This window comes from Neovison vison, chromosome 8 (genome assembly GCF_020171115.1).
Source record: "Neovison vison isolate M4711 chromosome 8, ASM_NN_V1, whole genome shotgun sequence".
NCBI classification, from domain to species: Eukaryota; Metazoa; Chordata; class Mammalia; order Carnivora; family Mustelidae; genus Neogale; species Neogale vison.
Window position 1 is genome coordinate 130,531,527 of NC_058098.1, and position 22,341 is coordinate 130,553,867.

General features: G+C 39.3%; 1 protein-coding gene across 1 annotated transcript; it reads left to right on the top strand.

Moving 5' to 3' along the window:
• Positions 1-2,908: 2,908 nt before the first annotated feature.
• Positions 2,909-7,732, top strand: RDH14 (retinol dehydrogenase 14). Its single transcript, XM_044262039.1, has 2 exons — positions 2,909-3,349; positions 6,663-7,732. Exons 1-2 carry the CDS (start codon positions 2,957-2,959, stop codon positions 7,278-7,280), a joined length of 1,011 nt encoding a protein of 336 aa, XP_044117974.1. The 5' UTR covers positions 2,909-2,956; the 3' UTR covers positions 7,281-7,732.
• The last annotated feature ends 14,609 nt before the right edge of the window (positions 7,733-22,341 follow it).

Genomic DNA, 22,341 nt, shown 5'->3' on the forward strand with positions numbered 1-22,341 from the left:
TCTTCTTTGAGCTCTCAGTACTGTTGAACACCAGTGCCCCTACCCTTGTGTGTAAGTCATACTGATGACTCTTTAGGATAAGTTTAGAATTAGAATGTTTGAATGCTGAAAGGGCTAAAGCCCAGTAAGTTTTACAAAGCATTGCTCATTTTTGGATGTTAGTAAATAGAATGAATTTTTACCCTTTCATCATTGTAGAATATTGGTCCTCAAAGAAGGAAAGAGTAGGGTTAAACACACTCTTGAAAATTAGAGTTTTTTATTCTGTTGCCTCTGTGACCAGCTTTTTAATCAATGCAAAATTAAAAGGTCACTCCACCTGCATAAGTATACCAATTCTGTCACTGTTCATTGAAATAAAAATAAATCAGCAGATTATTCATATAGGGCACTTTCCATTTAAGATGAGCTCCGGACAGAAGCTCCTGGGAGAGCTTCAAAGAAGCTTATCTCTTGGGTGTGTTGCCTCTGGACCACAAGGCTTCATATTTGAAGTCTCTGGCTCTGGGCCTGGCAGGTAGGTCCAATGTTTACGTGGAATTAAAAGCCTTGGCTACCACTTCAAAATGTAACATGAAGTGTAGTATCCTAGCCTTTTACTGTTACCATTCTTTTGTTATTTTTGTTTTGTTTTCAAGAACATTGACTGGTTTTTAACCATACTCTATTACATAATAGGCACAGTGATCTGGTTATTTCCATGCCACCTCATTTTCATACAAACCAAAGGTTTGTAACAGTGTAGTATTAATACCCTTGTTTTTTTAAATCAATGAAGAACTTAACATTCACAAAGAAAAAGTAGCTCATCCAATAATGAGCAGCTAATAAATAGTAGAACTAAGATTCAAAATCAGGTCTTACTTCAAAAGCTATATTCTATTTTCTCTGTGTTGTATAGCCTTCCACATCAAGTCCTTATTAATTCCATGGCCATAGGACCTTTCCTGAACAGATTAGTCATTCCATTAAGTTCTATGCTTAGAATACATAGCAGTTACATAGCAGATCTGGGGATTTCCCTCCTCCTCCCCTTTTCATGCCCTCTCTTGTTCCTTCTACCCCCACCTCTCTCTCCAGTGCACTCATATATACATATTCCATCCCAGCTCTAGTTAAAGAAAACTGCTGCTGATATATAGCTTTTGCTCTGCTTAATCTGATGTAAGCTAGTCCAAAATATATCAGTCATGACACTCACTGAGTACCTACTGTTTTCTATGCATTCTCCAGTGTGAAGACCACAAAAGAAATTCAGACATAGTCCCATTCTCTTGGAAATTTTAAAACCTTGAACAATCCTGTAGAATAAGTCAAGCATGTAGACTGAAACAGTTGACACTAGAGGGCTGTTTGTCCTCAGTGCCAAGTGAGGGTCCCCCAGGAAAGTGAGGCAGACATCTGCATGGGCTGGAAGTGGTCAGACAACAGAATTGAGGTGAACTTTGAAGGATGGAAAAAATAGATAGATGGACAAAGAGGAACAGATGTGCTCTGGGATCAGTGAGTTTGAGAGACAGCGTCAAATTACAGAAAGGGTGGGGAAAAAAGCCCATCCCTGGTGATTTCTGCTTGTGCCTTGTGGAATCCCCAGGGACAGTGCTCCTTCCCTCCTGTGAGCTTCATCTCTAGCAGTTCTTCTGGCATCCTAACGCTCTTCTATTTGTTATGTGACTGTTCACTGCATGTTACATCCTTCCCAAATGCACAGGAGTGGAGGAGAGTTTAATCAAAATTATCTAGGGAGTCCATCTCAAACTATACAGGTTGTGTATCTCATCTCTTGTCCTGAAGATTCTAGAATGGGGACTGTGGCGGGGGAGGTCTCTGTGTCTGTGCCAGACGGTAAGGACTTTGAGGGCAGAAATGGTGTCCTATTTCTCTGTGATTGTCACAGGGCACGGGGCCTCACACATACAGGACAGGGGAGTAGATGGAATGAATGAGGACTTGAGAAGAGCTTGGTCTAAAGCTATGAAGTTTGCAGCTTGAAGATGGGTCCCTGTGGCAATAAGCCCTGACATTTTTCGATCACTTTGTAGTGTAGAAAGCATCTCCTACATTTGATCGTCTCCAGGAGGAGATGCGGAAGCACCTGTGAATGGGCCTACTCAGAAGTCTGCGTCTAGAGAAAGTCCAGGCTTCCCCACTGTATCTCAACCCTTATGCAAGACCACTGGCTGATGACTTTGCCATAAAGATCAATGCCGTCATGGTTTTCAGTTCTCGGACTGTGGTCCACAAACCAGCGGCGACCGAATCATCTGGGAACGTTCTAGAAATCCAAAGTCTCAGGTCCCATCTGGAACCTATTGAATCCTAAACTCTGGTACTGGGGTCCTTCGGTTTCGGTGTGTGTGTGGCGGGGAGGGTGGGGGGTGGGGAGGGTGTTGGGTTTTTACGAGCTCTGCAGGGGATTCTGATATTACGCTAACGTCTGAGAACCACTAGCCCATTCTGTTTCCAAATGGTTCACGTTGCTAAGCTCTTTGCCTTAATTATAATAAAAAAAGAGCTCTTCCTCAGACTCCAGAGGGTAGGAACCCCTCATTCTCCTGAGGGTGAGAAAACGGCACTGAGGGGTAACAAGTCCCAGGAATCCTTAACGGAAAACACACTAAGCAAGCCCTGATATGTGGGATTTGTAAATTCAAAATATTCATACGGCATTCCCACCGGGTCGACCGCCACCACTCCGGGGCCTGCGCTCACCCTCCACGTTCAGGCTGGGAGCCGGCTCCACCGAGTCACCACAACTCAGGGCGCTGCACAGCCTACCCAATCCGGTGCCCTCGGAAGGAAAACTACAAATCCCAGCATGCCTCACGCCACCCCGTCTGGCGGCAACAGGCCCCGCCCCAGAGTTCCTGGCGAGCAGGTGGCAGCCTCAGCCCCCGGCGAGCTGCGATCCCGGAAGTCCCGCGCGGGGGCCGGTGGGCCTTTGGCCCAGGCGGCTATGGCCGTGGCTACTGTAGCTGCACTCCTGGCCGCCCTGGGTGGGGCCCTGTGGCTGGCGGCCCGACGGTTCGTGGGGCCCACTGTCCAGCGCCTGCACGGAGGCGGAAACTCGAGCCTCATGCACGGGAAGACCGTGCTGATCACGGGGGCGAACAGCGGCCTGGGCCGCGCCACGGCCGCCGAGCTGCTGCGCCTGGGGGCGAGGGTGATCATGGGCTGCCGCGACCGTGCGCGCGCCGAGGAGGCCGCGGGTCAGCTCCGCCGCGAGCTCCGCGAGGCCGGGGGCCCGGAGCCCGGCTCTGACGCCGGCGAGGCCGGGGAGCTCGTCGTCAAGGAGTTGGACCTCGCCTCGCTGCGCTCGGTGCGCGCCTTCTGTCAGGAGATGCTCCAGGTGTGGGTCTCCCAGAGCCTCTGCAGATCGGGGCGCGAGCGGGACTCGGCGGACGCGGGAGGCGGGGCCGGAGGCTAGCGGGGTGGGTTGGGGGTGGTACCGCCCGGACTCCCGGGGGTGTGACCTTGGGAAAGACCGAGTCTAAGAGTGGAAACTGTCAAATGGTGTGAGAGGGTTTGGGAGTGCAGACTGGGGAAATTGGGCGGGGGCAACCTGTCAGGTCTTCAGATTTTTGTTTTCTGTGTCTGAAGTCAGTGCACCAAGCCATCTTTCAGAGCCTGAGAGCCAGGGACCTTGAAGCAATTTTTTTCCCCCTCCCTGCTGGGGTAGGAAGTTTAGCTCTCTGCCACCAGTGCACTCATTAGTACCAGCAGCTTAAACAGTCTCTGGCCTGATTTCTAAGTAGATTGGACCTCGGAATCCCAGTAGCCATGTGCTCTACACGGGAAGAGAAATAAATATAATACTTAGTATTTATTGAAGGTTTCCTACATGCCGGGAGCTGTTCTCAGAATTTCAGATACTTAAAATTTTTTTCTTTTAATGAAATTAAAGTGCCTTTTGGCTATTATTGTCATCGAATCCTCAGTAACTCTGGTAGGCAAATTATCCCCATTTTACAATGTTAGGCAACAAAGGCATAGGTAGGCCAAATAATTGGCCCAGGATCTATATCCAGAGCCCTTGCTTTTAACTTACGTACTTCTGCTGCCTGCCTGTGAGGTGTAGGAATCTTTGTTTAGATGATAAATATTCCACTGAAGTGGGTGTCCCTTGTTGAAATAGGTAGGACAGTTTCCCACAGAGATGACTTGTAAAAGGGCATATAGAAGAATGAAATTTAAAATTAGCCAGTGTGGGAAAGATGCCAATATGAAGTGGAGCCTCTTGGGTTTACAGCAGAGGTTCCCAAACTTTCTAATGCTGACATGATGCCAGGAGGCCAAAGAAACTATCTGTTTATTAAGTAATTAAGTCCAAACAACCTAATAAGTATTGATGTCCTAACAATTTAGTAGCTGTTTGAGAAAATAATACACATAATTGAAAGAAAAAAGATATTTCATTCTTAAGTAACCATAATTACTAATGGGAAATGTGCACCTGTCATTCACTGCATAAACTTTGCAGTCTTTGGAATCAGGTTGGAAATGTCCATCCCCATTTCTTGTTCTAAACTGATATTTAACATTGTACTTGCATTTTACTAAAAACTCAGGTTTACGAAGATGGGACACCATTGAAAGAAATTTAGCACAATTTAATGTTGATGGTGTGAACCATTTGCAGCTAGTAGTTTTTGAGTTGTTGAGCAAACTTTTCCTGGAAAATTTAAAATCCATAGCACCCTGTGGAGATCCTTGTAAGGCTCTGGGAAGGCTTGATGCACAGTCTGGGAACTGTTGCAGATCTAGAGAAGTTTTCTGTTTGTTTGTTTATCTTAATGGCTAGTATTTCATTATCAGGTAAAACAGGCTAAGAAATAAGAATGCTAGTGTATAAAAGATGCTGAAGCATTAAAAATGGGTCTTCTTATTGTTCATTAAAAATGTAGATTGGTCTGGGTATGCTTCTCATTTCTGAGACTTAAGGCATTTTATTACTTTGGCCACTTGAGACAGAACCAATTAAAAGTTAAGGAGATAAACTTTACTAAGTTTCTTCCTGGCTCTAAAGCCCAATGACTATAACCAGATTTTTTTTTTTTAATGGAAGTATAAATTTCCCACAGGTTGGTATTCCTGGTATTTATGTCATTTATCTCCTAGAATTTAAAAAAAAAAATAGTGAATGATAAAGTCTTAAAATAACACAAGGCCAGCAAAGAATGATGGCTCAGAAATGATTAATACAGGAAACTCTTCCAAAGGATTAGGGAAAAAAGAACACTCCTTTCTTTCCCCCATGGGTGAACTTTTGCCTTCTTTTTGAAGTTGACTGTTGGAAAAGCCAAAGGTGCTTAGACAGACAGAATGATAAATAGTTAATCCTCTGACAGGTAGGCTGTGATAACAGTTGTGAAATTTAACACATTTTTCTTTTTACTTACACTTGGCAAAAGGGCCAGTGAAATTTGAAATTTGACCTCAAGTTAATTTAATCGTAGGTCATCATTGTGTCTTTACACCTGGAACATGTTGTACATTTCTTTTTCTCTGCCCATCAAAAGAGAAGAGAGGAGCCAAGAAAGAGCTAGGGAAAACCAACTTACGTGAATTAAGGAATGAAAAGACTTTTTGAGGACAATCTAAATTTTAGCATTTTACCTGGAGAGATGCAGGAGGGTATAGACAAAGTATAAGATTCTGACTATATAGATCCTCTAAGCTGGGGCCCTTTAGAGTTCGAAAGAGGTAGATGTTATGTAGGGAGAAAAAGAACTGAATCTTTTTTTTTTTTTTTTTAATTTTATTTGTCAGAGAGAGAGAACACAAGTAGGGGGAGCAGCAGACAGACGGAGAAGCAGCTCCCCTCTGAGCAAGGAGCCTGATGTGGGACTCGATCCCAGGACTCTGGGATCATGACCTGAGCTGAAGGCAGCCCCTTAACTGACTGAGCCACCCAGGCGTCCCAAAGAACTGAATTTTAAATTTATAGTAGAGGTTAAAGGTGTTTCTTGGTCCTAACTCCTCCCTAAATGTCCTTTGCTGTTACTGTAAGACTTAGTATTTATGTATGATTCATACTTGTTTCTGATATTTTTATATTACCTATTTAGTATTTTTCTTAACATTTCTTTGATTTAGTCATGGTGTTTTCTCTAGTTTTAATTTACATCCCTGGCCCTTTGTATTATATGTCCCAATTTTAAGGGAGCCACTTGGAGGTGCTCCATCCCCATTTGCCCTTAGAAAAGTACAGAATGAAATAGTCCTAGTTTGCCCCTGGTGATGATAATAACAGCTCTGGGAATAAACAGCGCTGACCTGCCTTCTGCCATATTTCCACTTCTAGCTGACATTGACTCTCTAGCTTTCCCAATTAGAAAAGCAAAATAGCTTACTAATTCCAAACGGGAGCATTGGTATCAGAAGATTTCATCTTCCAGTTTTTGTTTGCCACCCAAGAGTCCTGTGATACTGCACAGATCACCTAACATTGGGTGCTTAGTTTGCTCACAGAGTTGGTGAGGGTAGATAAGAGGGCATGTGAAAAGCACCATGCCTGGTCCACATTAAACATACAAGTCTTTCCTACGCCCCCATTGTTGAAAACCCACAGAGGCACTTTATAGAATTTTAGTAGTGGCAAGAACTAAAATTTCATTTTAGGCCTGTGTTCATAATCGCCCCATTCTCTTTGACATTTAAAGGAAGAACCTAGACTGGACGTCTTAATCAACAACGCAGGAATCTTCCAGTGCCCTTATATGAAGACCGAAGATGGGTTTGAGATGCAGTTTGGCGTGAACCATCTGGGGCACTTTCTACTCACCAATCTTCTCCTTGGACTCCTCAAAAGTTCAGCTCCCAGCAGGATTGTGGTAGTTTCTTCCAAACTTTATAAATATGGAGACATCAACTTTGAAGACTTGAACAGTGAACAGAGCTATAATAAAAGCTTTTGTTACAGTCGGAGCAAACTGGCTAACATTCTTTTTACCAGAGAACTAGCCCGCCGCTTAGAAGGCACAAACGTGACTGTCAACGTGTTACACCCTGGTATTGTGCGGACTAATCTTGGCAGGCACATCCACATTCCACTGTTGGTCAAACCACTTTTCAATTTGGTGTCATGGGCTTTTTTCAAAAGCCCAGTAGAAGGTGCCCAGACTTCAGTTTATTTAGCCTCTTCACCTGAGGTAGAAGGTGTGTCAGGAAAGTACTTTGGAGATTGTAAAGAGGAAGAACTATTGCCCAAAGCTATGGATGAGTCTGTGGCGAGAAAGCTCTGGGATATCAGTGAAGTAATGGTTGGCCTTTTAAAATAGGAACAAGGAGTGGAAGAGAGCTATTTATAAAACTGGCTGCCAGTTATATCTGTAATCAGAAATGAGGTGGCTTGACTACTTGCTACTTGAAAACTTTTGGTTTTACGCTAGTACTGCTGAGAGGTACATAATGGATATTTTGAAGTTACTAAAAAGTTATTTTTTGGAGAACATAAGATTTCAGAAAAGATGTCTTAAATATACAATAAGCATAATGAATAGTAAAATGAGCAGTATAATATACTTTAGAAATTATAATTGAGCAAGCATGGATTACGAATATTAAAGAATCCACTGACTTAAACACCTTGCGAACTTTTTCAAATACCTTTTGAATTTCGTGGCCAAAGTGCTAAATATTTTTATTGCCGTGCCGGTTTGTGTGTGAAAATAACATGCCTGTTGTGTGCACAATTCTTATGTGGAATAAATTTAATGGTGCAAATCCTTAATTGTGTTTTTTGGGTTATTTTTTTTTTACTAGTTTCACTGAAATGAGTCCTTTATCATCTTACTAACCTCCACTGACCTTGGTGTGCCCAGTGTCTTTCTTCCCGCATATCTTGCATGCTGCCTTAAGAAGTAAGATTTCTAAAACCCAAATCTGTGTCACGGTGTCATGTGCCTGTTTAAAAATATGCAGCGGTTTCCAATTGCCCGTACAGGGTTACTAGCTACAGAATGTGTTCTTCAAAAGAAGTCTCAAATACCGAATCTGGGTGGGTAAAGCAGGTCATAACAATATTGCAGGGGTAGAGTCTCCCAACAAATAAGTTCCTTTTGCCAGTTCCTGGAAAGATTTTGCAGAATATGATAATTTATAAACCATTTCATTTAAGTTTAAACTCCTTAATATGAGACTGCCCATGAGCTGGCCATAGGCTCACCTTGTCCTCTTTGTGCAGTCCAATAGAACTTTAGTCAATGACAGAAATAATTGTGTCCACACTGTCCTATAAGGTCCACTTTACACATTTGTGATTATGGAGTGCTTGAGATACAATAACTGGATTTCTAATCTTATTTTATGTTAATTTAAATTTAAATAGGCACATGTGCCTAGGGACTACTGTCTTAGGCAGCACATCTCTGTTCGCTTAATTGTATAACAACTTCCTCAGTATAGACCATACTCACTGTCTCTTGGCCTTTCCTTATATTATTCTTTTAATTCCTGTAGGAAGAACCAGTCCTTTCTCAACTTTGTTTTAATTGATCATAGCCGCTTTGCTAATTATTTGTTCAAAAATCCAGTTGAATAATTAGAATTCTTCAAGGAAAGATTTTATTCTAGTCTTACTATTTTTCCTTCCTCAAGTATCAAGTGTCATACCTGACACACAGTAAACATGGAATAATGATGTTTGAATGAATAACTAAGTAATGAATCAGTGGTGTACACATACAAAAGGCCGAATAGGGATATTTTAGGTATCTGTTAAAGCATCAAAAATAATTAGTAATTCTTTGTCTTAACCATCTGTTACTGGAAAAAGGAGTTATTAAGAATAGACTGTACTACACTGAATTCAATGATCCTTTTGGTCAGGAGTAATCCTCGATTGGTTATTGTTTTTAAGACTTTCTATTATTTGTTTACCTGTATCAGTTCTTTCTGAGAATGGCAGGATCTTGGCAGATCACACAGAAGATCTGTTTGCTATTAGAGCATTGGGTTGTGAATATGAGAAACACTTAAATGTTCCTACTGTTACAGGTGTATCTTTGCAGGTGTAGTGGGTATATCTGCGTCATGTTCTTTGAAACATATTTTTAAAAAAGAATCCTTCAAAGAGACTTGCTGAACTTAGAAATATGGGCAGGAAATACACCAGAATGCAACTTGGAAAAATGGAAGCTAATAAATCTGTCCTACACCTCGACTTCATTAAAAAGAATGCTTTTTTTTTTTTTTCCTTTCTTTTTCTTTTTTATTCAGTTAATACCATCTTTTCTGGCTGCATTTTGATACCTGATGCTTTTCAGGGGAGTTGGGTCTTTTTTAAGAGTCAAGCCTTTCAGAGTTCTTGTTTGTGGCACCATAATAAAATAGGATATATTAATTTATCATGATGGAAAACTAGAAACTCATCTGGAAACACCCAGTATTTAGGTAAACTGAGCCGCCATTTGGAAGATGTCCTTCTCACCCTGTGTTAGATGGAATCGAGGACTAAGCTATAGCATGACTCTTTGGTTTGGGAGATGATTAAACCCTTCTGTTCTGCTGACTTTTGTTATATTGATATTTATCCTAAGCCTTAGCAATATATTCTTAGAAGGATGCAGCATAATGGACTCATCCAGCCGGAAACCCTTTTTCACGTTAGTTTCTGGCTTCATCTTTTGAAATGTTGACTTCTACTTCAAGCGACTTGTTCTGAAAATAAGTGCGATTATAACTCTTCTGTCTCAACTCAGAGTAGCTGTTTCTTAATAGGAGGTTCCCAGTAGCATTTATCTGGGATAGGGATCTCAGGGTGTAAACACACCACCACTTCGGGTTTGATTAACAGCTCACCACTCAGTTTTCCTGACCAGACCACACGGGTAAGACACTTCACCACCCCACCCCCCACCCACCCCTCAGCTTCTGTTTTCTTGACTTTGTCATTGAGATAATCCTTTAAAGGATTGCTCAGTGAATGAATGAGTGAGATATATAAGGCATTTAGCAACGGAGCTGGCATACAATGGGCAGTCATCCGTTTCCCCTTCCCCAATGCACCTGATCATTACTGTTAATAGTAATTAGTAATAGTAATGCTTACAGGAGTACCTATGATGGAAACAAGACTAAACCAAGGATCAGCAAAGTGTTTTATAAAAGGCCAGACTAAATATTTAACATTACTAGACCATATACAATCTGTTACACGTTCTTTTTTCTTTCCTTTTTTTCTTTTACAATTCTTTAAAAATGTAAAAACCATTCTTAGGTCATGCAGGCTATACCATTATACTGATGCATTATACTTAATGGACTGGTTTTTTTTTTTTTCTTTTGCCTTTCAGACACTGCATGGTAGCAGTTCTTGCATATACTGTAATTCTAGTTTTGTTGTTGTTGTTGTTTTTGTTTTTAATACGGCTCCCGTTGTTTCTTTATATCATTTCTAATCTTGTATGATTGTTCGTTTGCAGACCCAGGAAGTCTAGAGTACGTATTTCTTAAATCTCTCTCCAGCTATCGATTCTGGTGTGAGGAAATCGTACTTATCCGCCTTCAACTCTCTCCCCTCACCAAACCTGCTGGGCCTGGCCCAAGATCTGAGAGAACCTCTATTTGAATATTTAATTGATTCCAAATGTGCTAAGGAACACTGAAGAGAGAACATATTACTAATCACCCTTCAGGAGCTTGGCGCCCACAGACAGCTTCAGATGTTTCAGGAAGCTTATCTGGACAATAGGGAGTTAAATTAGTTACAGGTTAACATGGAGGAAGATAGTTAGGTGAAATGCTCCTTTTTATGCAGACGGTAAGGAAGAATTTTTGCGAAATTAGATGTTTAACTAAAGTACAGAGAAACACATTTAACTAACGATTGTCGAATAGATTTACTGTAATAATTCCATTCTTTTTGGAAAACATACTGACTGATGCCCGTAGCCTGTAAATGCTCTAAGCTGGCAGCTCCCCTCCAGCACACCCCAGGCACTGTTGTTCCCACCTGCTGTATCATATAATGAGGAAGAGAGCTGTGTAGCTTTCAGTTATTCATTTAACATATATTTATTGAATGTCTGTTATGTGCAAGACATTATTGCAGGCTTTGGGGACACAGGAGGCAACAAGTAAAACACCAGTGTGTGTGTTAGTTGTGCTTGTTATTAATCATAACAGAAGTTATTCATCATAATACAAACCAATGAAAAATGAGTACAGAGAGAAAGAATTTTTATGAAAAGTAAGCTGAGTGCTTTCTAAAAACTAAATGAAGGCAAATCACTAGAAACACTATTGAATAAAATTTCGTAACAACCGTCAAATACTAAAAATAGATACTATAAAAATCTAAAAGCACTTTCTTTAGTGCTTTGCAAGTGACTTTAAACTTTGAGTCCAGTTTAAAGACACAAAAGTTGGAAGTCATGGACTATATTGTTTAAGTGAGTAAAATGCAAGAAGATGGAATTCCAAGTGAACTCATACTCAGAAAAACAACAAAGGAAAGCCCTTAGCCTTGTATCAGAAGATAGGCAAATGAATGAATGTGCCGTATGTTTCAAGTTCAGATAATAAATCCCGGGTGCATTTGATTCATCTTTATGATTTCCTTCTTTAATCAACTTGTTCATGTTACCAGCCAATTCCAAATAAGAGGCTAGTGCTGTATAAAATAGAGCTATCACGGACATCAGGAAAGTTTCAGTTTGGAGGAATTGGTAATAAACGTGTTCTGCATAATGAGTCATATTTTCCCAAAGACTCCTCATCTACATTTGAGATATACTTATTATTTGTGCCCCCAATATACTTGATTCTTAGATTTTTTTTCATCCTGATGGGTTTTTACAGCCTAGGATTTATTTTCATCTTCAACCCCGTGTTTGTTTCTCTGCTTCATTTAAAGCTCCTACTAATTTGTTAAATAGGTAAGTTCCTAAATATTTAAGAGATTTTTTTCAGTATGTCATTTTACCTTTAGAAGTTGCCATGTAACATATGCTGTATGCTAGCCTGTTCTATCCTAAGGTGCAAGCTTTAGGTCTGTTCAAAAATAACAAAAAAGAAGATGCTAACTTCCTCTATAGATTTTGACTTAAAAAAAAAAAAAATACTTGTACCTTTTTTTATTCTTTGGAGGACATATATCCCCTAGTCTAGGTAGTTATCCAGTTATCCAGTTATGTAGGATTTAAAACCTAATCCTAATGGCACCTTTTAAATCCTAATGGTACCTTTTCTACTATGAGAGCAGTGAGCTGAATGAGTAAATAGGAGTTTAAGTTGTAAATATATTCAGAAGATCTTTATCTGTACAGACCTACATACAGTGTTAGGCATTTTAGGACTATCTTGAAGTTGTGCACATGGTTTGAGGAAATGCTGAGCACAGAGAAATACATAATCATTATTAGTTTGTGAAAAAAGCAAAGCGAGTTTCTGCCACCAACCCATGAAAGCACAGGAAATGGCTTCATGTAGTAGGTGTTGGAGTCTAAGCATTCTGTTGACAGAAGCGGGTTCTACCCAGGGGTTTTGTGTTCATGTAATCAAAGACTTCAGAGCTGCAGCCTCACAAGCTCAAGTACACCCACCTCAGAGTTTATCTTTAGCTCATCTGGAAGAGTTTATTTTAAACATTGAACATTGTTTGCTGCTGTTGAAATGAAAGTGAGAGAGTTACAAGCTTTCTTCCACTGCCATCTGGCAGATTTACTGATGGATCGGGGGCTTTAATCCATGTAGCCCCGTGTGTGGGAGCTATTGTCTTTGTGTTGATCATGCAGCTGGCTTGGCTGAACTTTAAAAAGCTCACACAAAGCTATCAAGAGCCATCCTATAGATAAATGAAGTTGGGGGTGTTGCAAAAGTCAGCGGAGTTTTTTGCAGGAGGGTGGAGAAGGCTGGGATGTATACTTTTCATTCTTCTCTGAACACACATTTTAAAATCTGTAGTTCTCTTTGTGACCCGGAAAAGAGGAAGATACCCATATTGGAATATTTTGAAAGAAATAATTGAAGCTACAAAAAAGTGACAATAGCTAAATTAGAAAAGTATGCAGCAGAGTAGAATGGAAAGGAACAGTAGACTGGGGGGGGGGATCTATATCTCATTAGAGCAAATGTGGGATTGCAAGAAGTCAGAGGAGTAAACTTTAATTTTCAGTGGGGACTTTCCTGTTTTTTGTTTTGTTTTACACCATGTGTCATATGGGACATTCAAAGATATACACATCATGTACCTAATCCTTAGTTGTAGCCTTTCCGAGAATGGAATGATGTAGGATCTCACTCAGTACATTACACTGAGTATAATCATGACTCACTCTAGTGCCTAATTCTTATCATAGCCACAAATGCATACATATGCATTAAAAGATTGCATGTGAGTGACAGGCTATGTGCAAAACAGGATACCTTCAATACACCTTGTATTAAGTTTATAGGAACACAGGAAGACACATAGAACCAGAAATATCTTGGGCATATTTGACTGACATTCAGTTTTCTCTCCTAAAAATGAACACAAAAAACGACACGATACACATTCTGCATGAAAACCAGTCTCCAACACATAGGTGTCCTAGTGCAAGATTTTGAAGTGAGAATTTAAAAGAGGCTTCCTTCCTACTGTTTTTGGCTATTCTCTGGTAGTCCTGGAAATAGAGTTGCTTCTTTTTATTCATTTTAGCTCTTCTTGTTTTGTTTTGTGTTTTGAGGACAAGAGCCAATTGAGGTAGACCCTGTAGCTCTGTGTCCACTCGCTTCTCCCTGAGTCTTGGGAGGGGTTGGCAGTGGCAGCAGCATCCCTGTTCTGTTTTCCTGATCCCAGAATCAGAGAGATGTCTCCTAACTAAGTATTTCTGTCGGCATCCTCTGGGTTCCCACCTTCCTGAGCATGGCAGAAGGAGCAGCTTCTTCTTATAGGTCAGCTCTGTACAATTTCAGGATTCATTCCTCTTACTGTAACCTAACCCACTCTTTCAGCTCTTCCCATGATTTTGTAGGCACCTACTTTCCTACTTTACTAGAGTCTATCCTTTTCTCCTTAAAATATCTGAGAGGATTCTGTTTCCTCTTTAAAAACAACAGCAACAAAGCAGATTAACAGGGTGACTGACCAGAGAGAAGAAACACAAAGTTCTGAATAAAAACCACCTTACCAATGAGCAAGCAATGGCGTAGACAGTAGACAGAAAACACAAAGAAATTTGGGTGTGCCAGCTTGAAAGGGAGGGGGTTGATGAAGGAGAGGCAGCCATCATGGCATTTCTTTGGGGAAATCACTGACATGCAATGCTTGGGCCCAGGCTTAGCAGCTTCACATACTTGAACTTATCAGAATGTCAGCTGACCATGTGAAACAACCAAAGGAACTGGGAATCTACAAACAGAATTTGGATAGCACATAGTATCCCAGTGAAGGATACTATGGGGAACCAAATCATAACCAGATATATGATTCATTATTATAGGGTCAGAAGAGAAGAGGTTAATCCTGTTAGAGGTTGAATGTTAGGTGGCATGAGTGGTGATACCTGTATTAGGCGAATTCATAAGCAGGAGTTTTCTGTTCTGGATAGCCATGACCCTTGTAGTGGGCCTTGTAAGGATGTGTTCTGTTATTGCTGACCATGCCATCTTCAGAGTGATAGTTTCTTTTTTCTTTTTTTAAATATGTGTTTATCACCTAAATATTGCTAGTCTGCCTCAGGAAACATTTCACCTCTATTATACCCCACAGAGATGTAAAAGGGGCCAAGTGAATTAGCCACACTCAAAGACGCAGGTACGGGTAGAGGAATATATTATTCATAGTTGGAAAGGCTAACATGTGAGAGAGTATCTGCGAATCTTTCTTAATATGAGATTTCTGGTGAACAGATTAATTTATCACAGCTGTTTTCCATTTAGGAAAAATGTAATAAATACTGGGCTTCCTTCAGCAGGCAATTTGATTAAGATTGTAGAATGACGTGTGATGGATAATCCTGTATAAGTGTTTTGGGCAGTGTGAACGGATTAGAAAGACATTCATAACTGAAACCCTGGTTACCCTAAGAATATTTGTTTCTATTTATCTGTTGCAAATCAAATCAGAGAAGTAAAGGTAAGAGGGGATTCAAAGGCTTGATGTGAGTTTTTAAGAACCGGACTATAGTGCTTTGAAGGCAAGGGCATGTTTGAACATTTTCTGCTTCCTGTTAACATCTGGAATGGGGCTATAATATATCAATTACTCACAAGATATAAGATTGATTATTTAATTAGTTATTTAATGACCAAAAACTAAGGTGTCCACCATCCTCTTGATGGCCAGGGGAGATGGAACCGATTTAGCTGGCCTGACAGATGGTCTGTTCCTACACCTGGAAAATAAACTCAACCTTCACAGAGAGTAGAGGACTCTTTTAGCTTGTGACAGAAATGCTGGGTTACCCTGTACACTCTTACTCAAAACATGGAATGATATATATGAAAGAGCCTTGAGTAAGTGTGCCACCATTTTTGACAGCTATAGTTCATAGTAATTGGGACTTCATAGGAGGGAAACTAGAATGTCAACAAAGAAAGCTCACAGCTAAAAAAAAGTTAACCTTGCCACAAATTCCCCTGGAAACATCTATATATGTCATTCAAATTATTGACTAGTGCCTTCCAGTTCTTTCTGCAGAATTCCTGCGGATTCTAGTAAGTAGGCTGCCTTTGGTTGACGAGAGAGGATTTGCCAAAACCAACACAATTAATTCTGCCACAACCAGTACGTATTTACTCTGGCTCATAATTAATTTTCAAATAAGTATATGTGTATGAAAAAAATTAAGAGGGCTTATTTTCTTTTTAAAATAATGCCACCATTCTTGCAAATCCCTAAGATCATCAATTCACAGGACAAATTAGGAAATGTGATTAAACTCACTAGAGAAAGTTCTTTCTAGAATAATTATTATTTATGTGCGCTATTTCACATATTTTATCTCTAATCCTTGTAATAACACTGCGAGGTAGTCTCAGTCCTAATTTGCAGATAAGGGAACAAAGTGTGAGAAGTCTAAGTGACTTGCTTGGAAACTGATAGGCCCAGAATTAGAACCAAATTTTTTCAGATTTTTAGAAGGTCTGGCTCCTTTCTACTGGTGTACATGTCTTTTAGTGAACTAAAATAAAGTCTATAGAAAAAACTAAAATTTTCTTTAAAACAAAACAATAGTAAATATTTCATTTTCATATTTATAATTGTTTTTCTCAGTCTGACCCATTAATATATTCATTTTCTAGAGTAGATAATATTTTAAATAAGGTTATTTCTGCTGGATAGGTCAAGAATGTGTTAATTTTTTTCATTGACTACTATATTTAGTTTCTCTGTCAACACAAGTTAATTGAAAAGGTTTCTGCATAATATCCCTAAGTGTAAATTATTTATCAGGGTGGTTAAAAAAAAACAGCGCCGCATCCAGAGCTTTGGTTTCCTGCCAAAGGGATATATATCATTTTTCATGGGTTTGCAGAAATTGCACAAACAATGAAATGTCTGAGTTAAATCATAATACAATGATCAAAAGAGCTGTATTACTATACTTTATAGTAAATGCATCCATTTCTTTTGAAATAAAGCAGTGTTAACTCTCCAACATCTGCTGAAAATTCAGATTATACATATCTTATTAGTGAAAATGCTCTAAAGAGTTCAAATACTTAGAATAGTTTTCCCACTTCACAATTGATAACACATTTGACATATCAATATTAGTCCATGTAAAATTTTCTGAATAAAGTAAGAGGTGGCAGGGAAAATACTTTTTGTGTTGTGTTTAAAAAAAAATATTTGAGGGAACTTTGGCTTCTGGACATGACAAGCTAGGGTACTTAGACCAATACTTATTTTAGGACAACTGACAATTCTGGATAAAAATAGAACAAATATGTGAACAAGATGGTGAGAAATTTTTAGATCAAAATCAGGCAAACATGAAGTAAGAACCCTAGAAGTTAAGAGAGAAGGCAAAATTACCTTTGCCCAGAGGATATTTATCTCCTTAGCAGAAACAATAATGAATGTGAAGTTTTATTTTGACTTCCCAGAACCTGGAGAGGATAGAAGTGAAAGGCTCTACATAATCTAGGATTGCAGGATACAAGTGAAAGCCTGCACAAAATCTGGGATTTGATATACATCCAAATTCACATCAAGCTGGGATTCTGAAGGACTCCACACTCATGGTAAGTAGGAAGAAGAATTAACATTGAGTCATATTCCCGCTGTCCTGAGGAGCAAGGAAGTTCTCTTCACACTGAGAAGAAGACGGAGCATATAAAAGAAGAGAAAACCCATTCCTGGAAGGAAGGCTAAGCCCTAGTGCCCAGGCAAAAGTGAAAACATGGGTTTCACCAGAGCAGTGCAAAAGAAGTTCAAACTATCAATTTGGTCTAAAGTCATTTAGGACTGGCAGTACCCTACATGACCAGCAGAGAGAAACCCAAATCCTTTTCTGAGGAAGAGATGTTCATCAAAGGGCTTGGACAACCGACAACCTCCATAATTAATGTTTTTCCAAGTCAGTGAGTAGCTAAGGTATATGCACAGGTACCATGAGTAAGAATTGGCAACACTGATCCAAGAATTTCAGAGACAGAAATTATCAGACACAGATGATGTAATAACTATGCTTACTATGCTCAGAAAAATAAAAACAAACTTGAAAATTTCATTAGAGAGAAACTATGAAAGTGACAACTTTTGGAACTACAGAATACTTCCAGAAATGAATTTATTTATATATTTTGTAGCCAGTTGTAACAAACATAATTTATAACAAAACTCAAACAAATGAAAAATTCAGAAGGTGGATTTGACTGCTGATTGAACACAGCAGAGGAAAGAAGTAATAAAGAGACCGATCAGAAGAAACAATGCAGAAAGCTGCAAAGGGAGCATAAGGATGGACATTTTACGGGAAAGAAAATGAATGTGGTTGATAGAAAATAATAAATTTTTATGGTCACCTGGGTGGCTCGGGCGATTAAGCATCAGACTCTGTTTCTGCTCAGGTCAGGTTCTCAAATTAGGCTCTGTTCTGAGTGTGGAGCCCACTTGAGATTCTCTCTCCCCTCTCTCTCTGCCCCTCCCTCTACTTGCACACAAAGGTGTGCACTCACTCTCTCTCTCTCAAAAAAAAATATGTGTGTGTGTGTGTGTGTGTGTGTGTGTGTGTGTGTGTGTATTTGGGTACCTGGGTGGCTCAGTCATTAAGTGTCTGCCTTCGGCTCAGGTCATGATCCCAGGGTCTTGGGATCGAGCCCCACATCAAGCCCTGCATCGGGCTCCCTGCTCAGTGGGAGGCTACTTCTCCCTCTCCTGCTCCCCTGCTTATGTTCCCGCTCTTTCTGTCTCTCTCTGTCAAATAAATAAATAAAGCCTTTAAAAAGTAAAATATTTTTATTGGAGGTATAGAAAGAACACAAAGAGAGAATAGGGACAGAGGCGATATTTGAAGAGATAGTGACAGAGAATTTTCCAGAACTGATGAAAAACAATAACCCATAATTTAACAAGCCTTATTCTAAAAGGAGTATTAAAAAGGCATACACTGAAAACTTAGGTCCACACAACAAACCGCACAACAGGTATTTCGAGCAGGCTTACTCCTGAGCAAACTTCCAAAACTGGGAAGCAACCAAGGTGTACTTCAGTGGGTAAATGGTTAAGTAAACTGTGTATATCCAAGCAACACAGTGTTACTCAGCACGAAAAAGAACTGAGATCTGAAGCCACGAGGAGATACAGGGGGACCATCAGTGTATATTGTTAAGTGGAAGAACTCAATCTGAAAAACCCACATTTGAAATATACACATATGTGAAAGGTAGTAATGGACTGAATGAAACTAACTGCCAATCTAGAATTCCGCACTCAATCAAAGTATAGATCCAGAATGGGTGTAAAATAAAAACGTGAACAAACATAAACATACCAAAATGGAGAGGACGGCCACAGCTGAACCTCACCAGAGGACATTCTAAACAATTCACTCAGGCATAAGGAAAGTAATTCCAGATGGAAGTCCTGAGGAGATAAGACCAAAGAAAATATTAAGTATAAAATGGATAATTATTTAGAAAATAAGAGCTCTATGAACATTTATTGTATGAAGATAATAATGTGAAAGATAGTCTTAATATACCTGAGAAGATTTAGGTAGAAACTGGGAAGAGCTGAGCTGAGTTAAAGTGTTCTAAAGGTTTTCCGTTATCCAGGAGTAAGATGAAAAAGTCAAAATTGGTATTAAAGAATGCTTGGCTCACTAGAATGTCATCACTGAAATAATTTTTAAAAGGTATAATTTCCAAATTAATACAGCAGCAAACACACACAGAGATACACAAAACAGAATAAAAATCATCTTTCTAGGAGCACCTGGCTGACTCAGTTAGAAGAGTGTGTAGCTCTGGATCTCAGGGTCGTGAGTTTGAGCTTCACATTGTGTGTAGAGATTACTTAAATGAATAAAAAGTTAAAAAATAATCTTTTTAAAAGAAAAGTAGAAATATTTAAAAAAGAGTAGAAAATGTGAGACAAATATAGGACACAAAATAAGATGGTAGATTTAACCTAAAATGTATAGTTACAATAAACGTAAGTGGTTAAATACTCCTGTATCAAAACCAAAGATTTTTATAATTCTTTTTAAAGTGCAGTTATGCATTGTTTCAAGAGATACATCCTAAATGTAAGTATGAAAATATTGAAAACAAAAGTAGGGGAAAAGATGCATCAAAAAAAAAAGGGTTATTATATGAAAACTGACATAATTCTATTCTAAAACCTAAGCCAAAAAACATTATTATAGGTAAAGAAGGTCACTTCATAATGATAAAATTTTAATTCACCAGGGAGATATGATGGTTTTTTGTTTTCAAACATCGCATGAACTTAATTGTATGAAAATTTAAAAATTATAGAGCCTCAAAATATACAAAGCAAAAAACAAAAAAAGCATATTTACTGTCACAGTGTTCTTTTTAAACACATATCAGTCAGTAGTTGATACAGAAAGCTGACCAAATGTCAGTGAGTCTGTAGGAGATTTGAACAGTATTTGATTAACAAAGTTAATTTAATGGGTGACTAAAGAACACTGCACTCAACAGCTGAAGAATACATGAACTTTCAAGCATATTCAGAAGAATTTCAAAGTGCTTTTTTTTATCGGGGTATAAAGCAAGTTTCAATTTATCTCATAAATTTGAGATCATATAGAATATATTCCTCAGAAAAGGGAAACCTCCTACATTGCATTGTACGAATTGCATTGGTGGGAATGCAAGCTGGTGCAGCCACTCTGGAAAACAGGATGGCGGTTCCTCAAAAAGTTGAAAATAGAGCTACCCTTCAACCCAGCAATCGCATTACTGGGTATTTATCCTAAAGATACAAATGTAGTGATCTGAAGGGGCACGTGCACCCAAATGTTTATAGCAGCAATGTCCACAATAGCCAAACTATGAAAAGAACCTAGATGTCTATCAACAGATGAATGGATAAAGAAGATGTGAGATATATATATATATATATATATATATATATATATATATACACACACACACACACACACACACACACACACACACATACACACTATGGAATACTATGCAGCCATCAAAATAAATTTTGCCTTTAGTAATGACATGGATGAAACTAGAGGGTATTATGCTGAGCGAAATAAGTCAATCAGAGAAAGACAATTATCATATGATCTCCTTGATATGAGGACATTGAGAGGCAAAGTGGGGGGTTTGAGTGTTAGGAAAGGAATAAATGAAACAAGATGGGATCAGGAGGGAACCATAAGAGACTCTTAATCTCACAAAACAAGCTGAGGGTTATGGGGGTGAGTAGGGGGGTGGGTGGGTTATGGACATTGGGGAAGGTATGTGCTGTGGTGAGTGCTGTGAAGTGTGTAAACCTGGAGATTCACAGACCTGTACCCCTGGGGCTAGTAATACATTATATGTTAATAAAAAAATTTAAAAAATTTAAAAAAGAATATATTCCTCAACTACAATGCAGTTAAGACAAACATAAGGAGTTAAATTAATAATCAGAAATTCCCTTTAATTTCAAAATTAAGAAATATATGTCTAAATTATCAATGGATCAAATGAGAAATCAGTATAGAAATTTTTAAATATTTAAAAAAGTTATAATGAAATAATAGCCTTTAATGAATATATTAAAAATAGAGAATACTCAGGAATTAATCAGCTAGGCATTCATTTCTAGAGGCTAAAGAAAGTACAGCAAATATTAGCTCAAGAAAAGTGAAAAATTATAGATAAGAGCAGATATTAATGAAAAAGAAAATAAATTTACAACAGAGAAAATTGACAATGTTGGTTCTTTGAAAATATTTATAAAATTGGCCTGCCTTTTGAAAAGAAGGCACAAATTTAAAAAAAAAAAATTGTCACTTAACAGCCCCTCAAGCTCTTACTTCTTTAAGATCTTTCCTGTTTTGGGGGTGTCTAGGTAGCTCAGAGGGTTAAACCTCTGCCTTCGACTGAGGTCATGATCTCAGGGTCCTGGGATCGAGCCCCGCATCGAGTTCTCTGCTCAGCAAGGAGCCTGCTTCCCTCACTCTCTCTGCCTGCCTCTCTGCCTACTTGAGATCTCTCTCTCTGTCCAAAAAAAAAAATTCACTAATGGTGTCTGTTCTGCCTGTTATCTAGTCCCAAAACCCACATAACCTTTATATTTATTTATTTATTTTATGCCATTCAGCTTCTAGTTACCAAAATTTCTTCTGCTTCTCCATTGTTGTGAAACAAAGTACTCTAGATATTAGTTACTTAAAATAATAGCAACTGTGCATTTTGCTCCTGTGTCAGCAATTTGAAACTGGGCTCTGTGTGGGGGGCTCATGTCGTTTCCTCTTGGCCTTAGCTGGGACCCAAACTGGTTTTGGGGTATGCAGTACATGGAGGTGCAGGGGGCCTACGGGTGGGTTCTAAGTTTCTGTAGTCTCTTTCTTCAACTTCTTAATCGTTTTACACTTGAATTTATGTGTTGTATGTGAAGTCTGATGGGACAATGAAACATGTGACGAAAAGGTTGCACATAGGTTAGCTCTGCCACCTCCCAGCATCCCGAGGAGGGGTCCTAGCTGCCCGACTGCTGCCTCCAGAAGGCACCCACCTGAACCGTGGCTATTCTTCCAGCCTTCCCAGGTACCTTTGGGGGTCTGCCCTCACTTGACTTCTGTGCCTGTGCCAAAGGATGCATGGTAGGGAGGGCGAGAATTATGATCTGGGTGTCTGGGGTGCTGAGAATGTTCTGTCTCTTGAGTGGTTGGGCAGAGACACTTTAAACTATTTGCGTATGTGTTATGC